The sequence below is a fragment of the Chrysemys picta genome, chromosome 4, assembly GCF_011386835.1.
Source record: "Chrysemys picta bellii isolate R12L10 chromosome 4, ASM1138683v2, whole genome shotgun sequence".
Lineage (NCBI taxonomy): Eukaryota > Metazoa > Chordata > Testudines > Emydidae > Chrysemys > Chrysemys picta.
This window is the reverse complement of record NC_088794.1, coordinates 63,255,650-63,267,144: the sequence shown is the minus strand read 5'-3', so window position 1 is coordinate 63,267,144 and position 11,495 is coordinate 63,255,650. Positions and strand designations below refer to the sequence as shown.

At 46.3% G+C, this 11,495-nt stretch overlaps 1 protein-coding gene across 2 annotated transcripts; it reads left to right on the top strand.

Moving 5' to 3' along the window:
- The first annotated feature begins 42 nt into the window (after positions 1-42).
- PPIL1 (peptidylprolyl isomerase like 1) lies at positions 43-4,962 on the top strand. Of its 2 annotated transcripts, none has more exons than XM_005312205.5 (4): positions 43-204; positions 642-796; positions 2,628-2,696; positions 3,612-4,962. In XM_005312205.5, the coding sequence occupies exons 1-4, from the start codon at positions 149-151 to the stop codon at positions 3,830-3,832; spliced, it is 501 nt and encodes a 166-aa protein (XP_005312262.1). In that variant the 5' UTR covers positions 43-148; the 3' UTR covers positions 3,833-4,962. The 2 variants fall into 2 exon arrangements, with proteins under 2 accessions (XP_005312262.1, XP_065448522.1); XM_065592450.1 differs by having other exon boundaries at positions 61-204; positions 570-796.
- The last annotated feature ends 6,533 nt before the right edge of the window (positions 4,963-11,495 follow it).

Sequence of the window (11,495 nt, the reverse complement as noted above, 5' to 3'; positions counted from 1 at the left end):
CGCTCATTGGCCGCTCAGCCCCCAGCAGGTCCCGCCCCCGGCGTTCCCTCCCGCGTCCCAAGAGAGGAGGGAGGGGATTGGCTGTGACACCTGAAGTGCGCACACGCTGCTGTTTCCCCGGGCGGAGTGTTTCCGGCGTGGGAGCAGCATGGCCGCGGTGCCCCCCGACTCCTGGCAGCCGCCCGCCGTCTCCATGGAGACCACGTAAGGGGCCACTGGGAGCCTCCATCCTCCCTGTCCGGGGGGCCGCCTGGGTCGCTTTGCTCGGACCAGCGGATGGGTCTCGCGCCCCGGGGCGGTTTGCAGGCTGGCAGCGGGAGGGGCACGTCCGGGGGTCACAGCACGGCCTGCCCCAGGTAGCGGCTCTGGCCTGGGCAGCGGCGGGGTGTCCCGCGTGGGGAGCCCCCCCATACTCCCGAGAGCCCGGCGGCTGGCTCGTGTCCGCCCGGGGCGGAAGTGACCTGCCGGGTCAGGGCGCGGGGCGAGCCCCCGAGAGCCCGGACTCTGAACCAGCACGATACTGGCCCCTCGCACCGCAGACCCCGCAGGGTCTGTTTGTCTGTCTGTAGGTCTGATCGCCGCAGCCCCCCTCCCAGGCGCTGGGGAGCCCTGAGCCCTTTCGGTCTGTCTTCCTCCTGTAGCATGGGCACCATTCTTCTGGAGCTGTACTGGAAACACGCGCCCAAGACCTGTAAGAACTTCGCTGAATTAGCCAGACGGGGTTATTACAATGGCACGAAGTTCCACAGGATCATTAAAGACTTCATGATCCAAGGGGGAGATCCGACGGGAACAGGTAAGGCCCAAAACGAAAATAGGTGCGCTGGGTACACAACTGGCAGCCTTGTCCGCTCTTCGTGGGTGCAGGGGGTGAGTGTGTCCGTGGGAGTTAAACCTCCCTGTTAGGACATGAGCAGACCTTAAGGAAGCTTATGTGCGGTGACATTTCCTGCTCCAGTGTATGCCCTCGCCGGCATCCCAATGGCTGTCCATTCCAGGGAGGGCAGAGGACTGAAGGAGGTGGAAAGTAAAGCAGAAGGATGGCCCAGTGTTTAGGACACTAATATGGGACTGGGGAAACGCAGGTTCAATTCCCTGCGCCCATAAAGATTTCTTGTATGACCTCGACCAAGCCAAGTAGGGTACGTCTAGACTGCCTGTAGAGTACAGATACAGCACGTCTAGCTAGCCTGGGTATAAACAGCAGTGTAGATGGTGAGGCAGAGCTTAGAGTGTTTTACATGCCTGAACCCCTAGGGCATAAACCCTCCATGCTGTCTAAACACCCAAGCAGTGCTTCCTACCTTGACACTGGTATTTCCTGCTGCCGCGTCCCGCTGCCAGAGTCTTTCCCCATTGCAGTGAAAGATTCCAGCAGTGGAGAAAAGGCTCTGTTGGGGGGAGGCAGTGTGGAAAAGGGGAGCCTTTCAGTGTGGTATGCAACTATATGTGTAATGCCTATGCTCTACACGCTGCCATTAGCGTAGATGTAGCCTTAGTTGTTCTGGGCCTCCATTCCCCATCTGTAAAATGGAACTAATAGTACGGCCCTACCTCACAGGGGTGTGTGAGGTTAAATACATTACAGATTGTGAGATGCTTTGATTCTATGGCAATGGGAGCCCTATTAGATTGCATTATCTGGAAGCAGAGTAAGTGCCCAGTGGCAATGTGAAAGCGGCAGTGGCCCCTAACCCCCATGGTTCTAGCTTCTAGACTTGCAGGTTCCTACAACGTGAGTACTACTCTGTTCTTATTAAGATAGTAAATATCATAATGCCACAATATAAATCCATGGTATACCCAGTCCTTGAAAAGTGTGATGCAGTTCTTGTCGCCCCATCTTAAAAAAGGTATATTAGAATTGGGAAAGGTACAGAGAAAGGCAACAAAAATGATTAGGGGGTATGGAACAGCTTCCATATGAGGAGAGATTAAAAAGACTGGGACTGTTCTGCTTGGAAAAGAGACCGCTAAGGGGGACTATGATAGAGGTCTATTAAAATCATGACTGATGTGGAGAAAGTGACTAGGGAAGTGTTATTTACCCCTTCACATGACATAAGAACCAGGGCTTACCCAATGAAATTCATAGGCAGCAGGTTTAACACAAACAAAAGTAAGTATTTCTTCACACAGTGCAGTCAACCAGTGGAACTTGGTGCCAGGGGATGTTGTGAAGGCAAAAAGTATAATAGGATTCAAAAAAGAATTGGATCAGTTCATGGAGGATAGGTTCTTCAAGATGGGCAGGGATCAGCCCCATGCTTTTGGTATCTCTAAACCTCTGACTGCCAGAAATGGGGACTGGATGATGGGATGTGACAGGTTTTTTTGTTTGTTTTTTTTTGCTCCGGATCCCTAAATGGCCCCCTCAAGGATTGAGCTCACAACCTTGGGTTTAGCAGGCTAATGCTCAAACCACTGAGCTATCTCTCCTGCGCTGGCTGGTAATTTATACACGTCTGTCTCCCTAGTTTTTATTGCTCAGTATCACACGTTACCAATAGAACTGAGCAAACCACATTTCCTAGACTGTTGGCTGGCACTTGTATGACAGTGAGAGTGGTCCTGAATGTGTAAGATGGCTTTCTGAATTGGCATATCTGCTTTTCTCTGCTGGGCAGGCAGAGGGGGTGCATCCATTTATGGGAAGCAGTTTGAAGATGAACTTCATCCAGAACTAAAATTTACAGGTAAGTGCCATTTGAGGGACTTATGTGGGTGTTTTGTTAACCTTGCAAGTTGGGCATAGCACCAATTTAGGGCTCAGTCCCACTGTCTTTATGCAGGAGTCATTGGAAGTCTGGGTGGAGTGAGGGCTACAGGCTTGGTAGCTCTTAACGACAAGTGAAGCATTAAAGAGACACTTGGCAGCAAATGAAAAAGTAACAACTAACTAGGGTCGCCATGTGGACAAATAAACAATAACATGGTACCCTCTCCTCCTTAAATGAATGGAAACGAGGAGCTATGACCCCTAAGCCTGCAGAGTTAATGCTACAGCTGTCCTGTTTTCAGCTAAGTAGTCTCTTCCTGAGGATAGTTAATCAGTGGTCTAACACCAGCAGAACTCCTTGTGCTAAATCACAAATCCCAAGGGCTGAATGATATGTTTGCCTCCTTAAAATTATTTCTGTGAGTTAAGGTAAAGGTCGGCTGGGTTGTTACAAACACAATGTTTGAACTCAGCCGGGAGTGCAGTGTGGCAATAGGCTTCCTGTGTAATACAACTAAACTGTTCTTACATTATAATTCAGTTCATAAAGACCTCAACTGCGAGGGCTCCCGGGCCGCCTTTTGCTGTTTACACAGGAGTTACAATGCACTGTTGTTTCCTTATGGAAACAAATTACAGTGCGTGAGTCTCACTTAATCAGAATTACCCTAGCTGAGCACACAAAGGATGTAGAGAATAACTGTAAGAAGCTTTTTGCTATATGCTTGATCCTGGTAAATAAGCCATATGACTGGATCCTTAGTTGCTACCAGAAGTAATTGGCTTAGGAAGAGACTGATCTGTTTTTTTGGGTTTGGTTTGGTTTTAACTGAAATGGCTTCAGATCTTCAGTCTAAGGGCAGGTTACTAACTTGTACCCTTTCTTTCAAAGGTGCAGGAATCCTTGCCATGGCTAATGCCGGCCCAGACACGAATGGCAGTCAGTTCTTTATAACCTTGGCACCAACCCAGTGGCTCGATGGGAAGCACACTATCTTTGGCCGTGTTTGCCAAGGGATCGGGATGGTGAACAGAGTGGGCATGGTGGAGACAAATGCCCAAGATCGCCCAGTAGATGATGTGAAGATTCTGAAGGCTTACCCATCGGGTTAGACCAGGGTCCTCTGCTGTTAATCTGTTGGCATTGCGGTGTGTTAAATCCTGTATCCCCCATGGGATTGTCCTGTCATTCCAGGGAATGCGAGCCAGTGGTTTAGGCCCAACGTTTACCTACTTTACAATCTATTTGAGGCAGAGCTTTTGTTCTTTTTTTTTTTAAAGTAAAGTGGATTTAAAAATATCTACAATTAGTTTGCTTAGGAACTAAAGTGAACCGGGTTCTTTTCGAGAGTGCTGGCAGTGCTGTTTCTCCTGAGCTGCCTCCTGCCACGCTGGGGAAAGGGTCTCTTGTCAAAGTTTTGTGGCCTGAAATTACCCCTGCTGAACCCTGTTTTGGTTGGTATGCCCAGGGTGCAAGTACCCACCATGCCCCCCCCATGCTCTCTGTTCTGTTCTGAGTGGTAAGGGAACTGTCTCATGCCAAGGCCACACAGAGCATCTGGCTGGCATGCCATGCATACTCACAACTGCGCTGCAATCCAGTGTGCAGGATGGCTGTTGGGTCTCAGCAGCAAAGGTTGCAGCACCCTCTCCTTTGAGGGTGAGGGAGTTGACATGTCGAGATAAGGAAGATTCTAATCAGGAGAGTCTGACAGCCTGCACCCTCATTTATTGGTAAACATTGGGCCTAGCCAATTTGACAGCATTTCCTTTAACACGCTCTCCAAACTGGGCAATCAGTGATTTTCTTATTTTTCTCAAAGGCAACCAAAAGGCCATGTTAATCTATAGGATCATTTGAACCAAGAGTACGGTGGAACATGATTAATGTCAAATTGGACTAGGAGAACAGGCAGTGGGAACTTTTTCCCCAGCTCCCAAAAACCTATTCCAGCAGGTGGGGCTACCTTAAATGTCATTCATTTTTAGAATGGACTTGTAAGGAGAATCCACAGCTTCCTGGAGAAGAGCAGAATCTTCCATTGCCTCTAGGATGTGGATACTGAATCTCCCTCTCTCAGAGAACTGAGTTTCTGTGAAATCTAATTCAGCCCCCCCTTAAAGCTCCTTGTCACAGGAGACTTGTTGCAGGAAGACAGATGTATGTGTGCATGTAAAACCAGTGTGCTCTTGTATACTCTTTGTAATACATGGATTTTCTTAAAATAAAGCTCTGAAATGCATTCTGTAGAGAACGTGGTTGCTGATGTGGGGCAGGACTCAACAGTGTCAATGGGCCTGCGACTCCATTGCTTTAATACAACTTCCTTTAATGTGGAAGAACATTCCCACTGAAATAATGTTTTCAGAGTCTGACTCAAATGCCCGCTGAAAGCATCTCCCACTGTGTGCTTATCTGCTGGCGAAACTTAATAACTTCCAGGGCCTCTGATTGAAGAGCTTCTCTACTGGGGGACAGCAGTCTCCTGAAGAGAGGCAGGTAAGCAAACAATGACTGGTTTGTTTGAAGGGGACCGCTCTTGCAATAGCTGCAATAGGCTGAGGCAAGTTCACTGCTGCTGTGATCTCTGTCCCTGGAAATACTAACTAGGTAAAGAGGTGTCTGGTTTTACTGGGTGTGCAAAGATGACTCCTGTAGGGAGCTGGTTGCTCAGAAGAAATCTCTCCACTCACCTATGGTACCCTGCAAATGTATGAGACTCCTTGAAGGGGCCTTTGAATTTTAGAGGGGACTGCTCTTCAGCTGTCCTGTCTCTACTCACCTGCCTTCAAAGCACCATACGTTTGGCAGGAAGAGAATCATATCTCCTGCTCGCTGCAGTCCTAATGCAATAGAGCTTGTCAGAGCAGCTGTTGCACTGAACTTTCCCTCGGGTGGCTGGTTGGTTTGGTTCTGCTCGCTAGCCACCTGCAGTTCTGTGACCTGGAGAGTTAATGAGCTCTTTACAGTGGAGTGGATCTATCTGTGCAGGTGTGTAAGGAGGCAACTGAACAAGGAGCTGATCCTTTCTTGGGGGGAAAAGGGTGGGATGCAGGCAGTCAGGTGCAGCACAACTAGTCTGCTGTTGTCACAGCTACCCATTGATCTCAGGCTGAATGGCTGGGCACCTTTCCCTTAACAGTGAAATGTGAAACTTGACTAATGCATCATTAGGGCTGCACACTAAGCACTGAAGTCCCCACTGGACCCATTCAACCTCCACTTCCTTATTGGCTGAAGGTGGAAGGCCTTGCACTCAACTCAGTGGCATTTCAGGACTTCAGAAAAGCAGACTTTGACTCCCTCAGGGAACTGATGGGCAGGATCCCCTGGGAGGCTTATATAAGGGGGAAAGGAGTCCAGGAGAGCTGGCTGTATTTTAAAGAAGCCTTATTGAGGGTGCAGGAACAAACCATCCTGATGTGCAGAAAGAATAGCAAATATGGCAGGTGACCAGCTTGGCTTAACAGAAATCTTCGGTGAGCTTAAACATAAAAAGGAAGCTTACAAGAAGTGGAAACTTGGACAGATGACTAGGGAGGAGTATAAAATTGCTCGAGAATGCAGGGGTGTAATCAGGAAGGCCAAGGCACAATTGGAGTTGGAGCTAGCAAGGGATGTGAAGGGTAACAAGAAGGGTTTCTACAAGTATGTTAGCAACAAGAAGAAGGTCAGGGAAAGTATGGGACCCTTACTGAATGGGGGAGGCAACCTAGTGCCATGATATGGAAAAAGCTGAAGTACTCGATGCTTTTTTTTAACCTCGGTCTTCACAGACAAGGTCAGATCCCAGACTTCTGCACTGGGCAGCACAGTATGGGCAGGAGGTGAGCAGCCCTCAGTGGTGAAAGAACAGGTTAAGGACTATTTAGAAAAGCTGGACATGCACAAGTCCATGGGGCTGGATGCAATGCATCCAAGGGTGCTGAGGGAGTTGGCTGATGTGATTGCAGAGCGATTGGCCATTATCTTTGAAGACTCATGGCGATCGGGGGAGGTCCTGGACGGATGGAAAGAGACAAATATAGTGTCCATCTTTAAAAAAGGGAAAAAGGAGAATCCAGGGAACTACAGGCCAGTCAGCCTCACCTCAATCCCTGGAAAAATCATGGAGCAGGAATCCATTTTGAAGCACTTGGAGGAGAGGAAGGTGATCAGGAACAGTCAACATGGATTCACCAAGGGCAAGTCATGCCTGACCAACCTGATTGCCTTCTATGATGAGATAACTGTCTCTGTGGATATGGGAAAAGCAGTGGATGTGATATATCTTGACTTTAGCAAAGCTTTTGATACGGTCTCCCACAGTTTTCTTTCCAGCAAGTTATAGAATTATGGGTTGGATGAATGGACTATAAGGTGGATAGAAAGCTGGCTAGATCGTCGGGCTCAGCAGGTAGTGATCAACAACTCAATGTCTAGTTGGCAGCCGGTATCAAGCAGATTGCCCCAGGGGTCTGTCTTGGGGTCAGTTTTGTTCAATATCTTCATTAATGATCCGGATGATGGGATGAATTGCACCCTCAGCAAGTTCGCAGATGACACTAAGCTGGGAGGAGAGGGAGATATGCTGGAGGGTAGAGATAGGGGTCCAGAGTGACCTAAGCAAATTGGAGGATTGGGCCAAAAGAAATCTGATGAGGTTCAACAAGGACAACTGCAGAGTCCTGCACTTAGGACAGAAGAATCCCATGCACCGCTACAGGCTGGGGACCGACTGGTTAAGCAGCAGTGCTGCAGAAAAGGACCTGGGGATTACAGTGGACGAGAAACTGGATATGAGTCAACAGTGTGCCCTTGGTGCCAAGAAGGCTAATGGCATATTGGGCTGCATTAAAGGGAAGTGATTATTCCCCTCTATTTGGCACTGGTGAGGCCACATCTGGAGTATTGGGGACATCTGAAGACATTCCAGAAGACTAAAAATGGGCAAATATAGTGCCCATCTATAAAAAGGGAAATAAGGATAACCCGGGTATCTACAGACCAGGCAGCTTAACTTCTGTACCTGGAAAAATAATGGAGTAAATAATTAAGAAATCAATTTGCAAACACCTTGAAGATAATGAGGTGATAAGTAACAGCGTGGTTTTGTCAAGAACATATCGTGTCAAACCAACCTGATAGCTTTCTTTGAAAGGGTAACAGGCCTTGTGCCCCTGGGGGAGAAGTGGTAGATGTGATATATCTTGATTTTAGTAAGGCTTTTGATACTGTCTCGCATGACCATCTCATAAAAAACTAAGAAAATACAACTTAGATGGAGCTACTACAAGGTGGGTACATAACTGGTTGGAAAATCGTTCCCAGAAAGTAATCATCAGTGGTTCACAGTCATGCTGGAAGGGCATAACCAGTGGGGTCCTGCAGGGATCGGTTCTGGGTCTGGTTCTGTTCAATATCTTCATCAATGATTTAGATAATGGCATAGAGAGTACACATATAAAGTTTGTGGATGATACCAAGCTGGGAGGGGTTGCAAATGCTTTGGAGGCTAGGATTAAAATTCAAAATGATCTGGACAAACTGGAGAAATGGTCTGAAGTAAATAGGATGAAATTCAATAAGGACAAATGCAAAGTACTCCACTTAGAAAGGAACAATCAGTTGCACACATACAAAATGGGAAATGACTGCCTAGGAAGGAGTACTGCGGAAAGGAGTCTGGGGGTCATAGTGGACCATAAGCTAAATATGAATCAACAGTGTAACACTGTTGCAAAAAAAGCAGACATTGTGGGATGTATTAGCAGGAGTATTGTAAGCAAGACACGAGAAGTAATTCTTCCGCTCTACTCTGCGCTGATTAGGCCTCCACTGGAGTATTGTTTCCAGTTCTGGGCACCATATTTCAGGGAAGATGTGGACAAATTGGAGAAAGTCCAGAGAAGAGCAACAAAAATGATTAAAGGTCTAGAAAACATGACCTATGAGGGAAGATTGAAAAAATTGGGTTTGTTTAGTCTGGAGAAGAGAAGAGTGAGAGCGGACATGATGATAGTTTTAAAAGGAGTACATAAAAGGTTGTTACAAGGAGGAGGGAGAAAAATTGTTCTTAACCTCTGAGGATAGGACAAGAAGCTTAAATTGCAGCAAGGGTGGTTTAGGTTGGACATTAGGAAAAACTTCCTAACTGTCAGGGTAGTTAAGCACTGGAATAAATTGCTTAGGGAGGTTGTGGAATCTCCATCACTGGGGATTTTTAAGAGCGGGTTGGACAAACAATTGTCAGGGATAGTCTAGATAATACTTAGCCCTGCCTTGAATGCAGAGAACTGGACTAGATAACCTCTCGAGGTCCCTTCCTTTTCTATGATTCTATTGCGACCAGTTTGGGGCCCCCACTACAGAAAGGATGTGGACAAATCGGAGAGAGTCCAGTAGAGGGCAACGAAAATGATTAGGGGGCTGTAGCACATAACTTATGAGGAAAGACTGAGGGAACTGGGATTGTTTAGTCTGCAGAAGAGAAAAATGAGAGGGGATTTGATAGCTCCTTTCAACTACCTGAAAGGAGGTTCCAAAGAGGATGGATCTAGATTGTTCTCAGTGGTACCAGACGACAGAACAAGGAGTAATGGTCTCAAGTTGCAGTGGGGGAGGTCTAGGTTGGATATTAGGAAAAACTATTTTACTAGGTGGTGAAGCACTGGAATGGGTTACCTAGGGAGGTGGTGGAATCTCCATCCTTAGAAGTTTTTAAGGCCCGGCTTGACAAAGCCCTGGCTGGGATGATTTAGTTGGGGTTGATCCTGCTTTGAGCAGGGGATTGGACGAGATGACCTCCTGAAGTCTTTTCCAACCCTAGTCTTCTATGATTCCTCTGTCTGTAATGCAGCCTCCGAGCCACTGCAGAATTTCAGGGGTTCTAGCCATCACTGTGCAGAAGGCTGGCTTGATTTAAATCACCAAGTGGAAAGCCTCAATTTAAATAATTGATTTTAATCATCTTTTCCATTTGTCCTTCAGTTATTTTCTGAAGAAAGGGATATTCTCATTGGTTGATGTAACCATTAAAACATGTTGATTTACACTATATAGAGCCTTGACACTAGACTTAGTACATCTTTTTGCTACCTAGGAGGGTATGCTATAACAATATACATTTATTTAAGCAATTACATAACTTAATATTTTCAGATTCTTATTAATTGTACATGTTTAGTATGTTAGACAGTGGTGAATGAGGTATGGCTTATTTACTAATTAACTTTTTGCTCACAATTTGTCAAGCTGCATTAGGATTTAATTAAACACACAAAAGAGCATATTCAATTTATTTTTATTAAACAAATCAACCTTAAATGTTTTGGATACATACATTTCTCTTATCCAAACATGTTTCACATTTCCAACTAAATTATTTATTACAGGACCAGAGGGATTAACTGTAATCAGTGCTGTTCAGTGGTGTGATTTTCTTTAAATGTGTACTGCTTGAACGGTTCACCTCCAGCCCTGAGATTTATTGTGGTTGATATGACTGATGGGTGATTATTATATGCCCATGTCATAGCAGCAGCATCTATCCTGGTGCTTTGGGTTGAGAATATTGGCAAGGAAATGAGGTGGAGTTAGTGCGTGATCCATCTGCCTGCAATTTACCTGTGTTGGTGGGTATTTCTTTCTTCAATGTCCCTTGAAGTTTTTTCCAAATTTCAGCAGCATCCACCATACCGCAGCAATCTTTCCGCAGTTCATCCAAGGCTATGGAAATAGGTTTCAGTATATTTGGCCCAGCGTCTACATTTCTCTTTAGCCTGATGGTGGCTACTTTGGCTGTGATAGTTTCATTCACTTGGTCATAATTTTCTTCACAAATTATCATCAGAATAGGCCAGTTCTTACTAACTAGCTCAAAATAGTCACCCCCTGAATTCCAACATCCATGTCGCAGGATAATGAGTTTGGATTCACCTGCTCTTTTCAGTGACGCCAAAGCAAGGTGAATTGTTATGGAAGTATTTGGCAATTTCAACATTTGCCTTTGTTCCTGGACTTGTATTTTAGTCTGGCTAAAAGAGGTATTTTTTAGAGGGGGGAGGGATGGTGGTTTGAGCATTGGCCTGCTAAACCCAGGGTTGAGAGTTCCATCCTTGAGGGGGCGATTTTGGGATATAGGGCAAAAATCTTTTGGATGATTTAGTTGGGGATTGGTCCTGCTTTGAGCAGGGGGTTCAACTAGATCTGCTGAGGTCCCTTCCAACCCTGATACTCTATGAGCACTGCAGGTTCCATTTATCTTCTACATTTCTTCTCCTCTTTGCTACATTTGCAACATTGTCTATGACAAAGCTATGCACTTGACACTTGAATGTTCATAGTTTGTTATAGCTTTTACTATTACTTCTTCTAAGTCTGTGGTTCTCAGCTCGTGGGCTGCTTGCGGCCCAATCAGCGCACAGCTGCAGCCCATGTGACATCTTCAGGGCCATAAAGGTAATGTGTATATTGTACTGATGTGGCCCACTTAATGCATAGAGAGCCGCACACAATGGTAAGTAGGTTGAGAACCACTGTTCTAAGTATTCTGCTGTATGGGCCGTTCGTGATGCAGCAATTTTTTCTGTAACACAGACAACCGCATCTTCTGTTGTTGCACAAGCACATATTACTGGATCATTGTGAGGTGGTGCCACCCATCAAGACTCAGCGTAACCAATTTCCTGTAAAAGTTTTTTGCACATGGTTCAATTTCCTTCTCATAAGCTGTATCCAGCAACCTTCCGACAGTGTCTGCTCTGCCAGGTGGAGCACAGCCTGGTTGTAATGATT

Coding starts and splice junctions, on each gene's coding strand:
- PPIL1 (XM_065592450.1), top strand. CDS start 149: ATGGCCGCGGTGCCCCCCGACTCCTGGCAGCCGCCCGCCGTCTCCATG. Junction 205..569: donor GCCGTCTCCATGGAGACCAC/GTAAGGGGCCAC, acceptor GTCTGTCTGTAG/GTCTGATCGCCGCAGCCCCC. Junction 797..2,627: donor GGGAGATCCGACGGGAACAG/GTAAGGCCCAAA, acceptor TCTGCTGGGCAG/GCAGAGGGGGTGCATCCATT.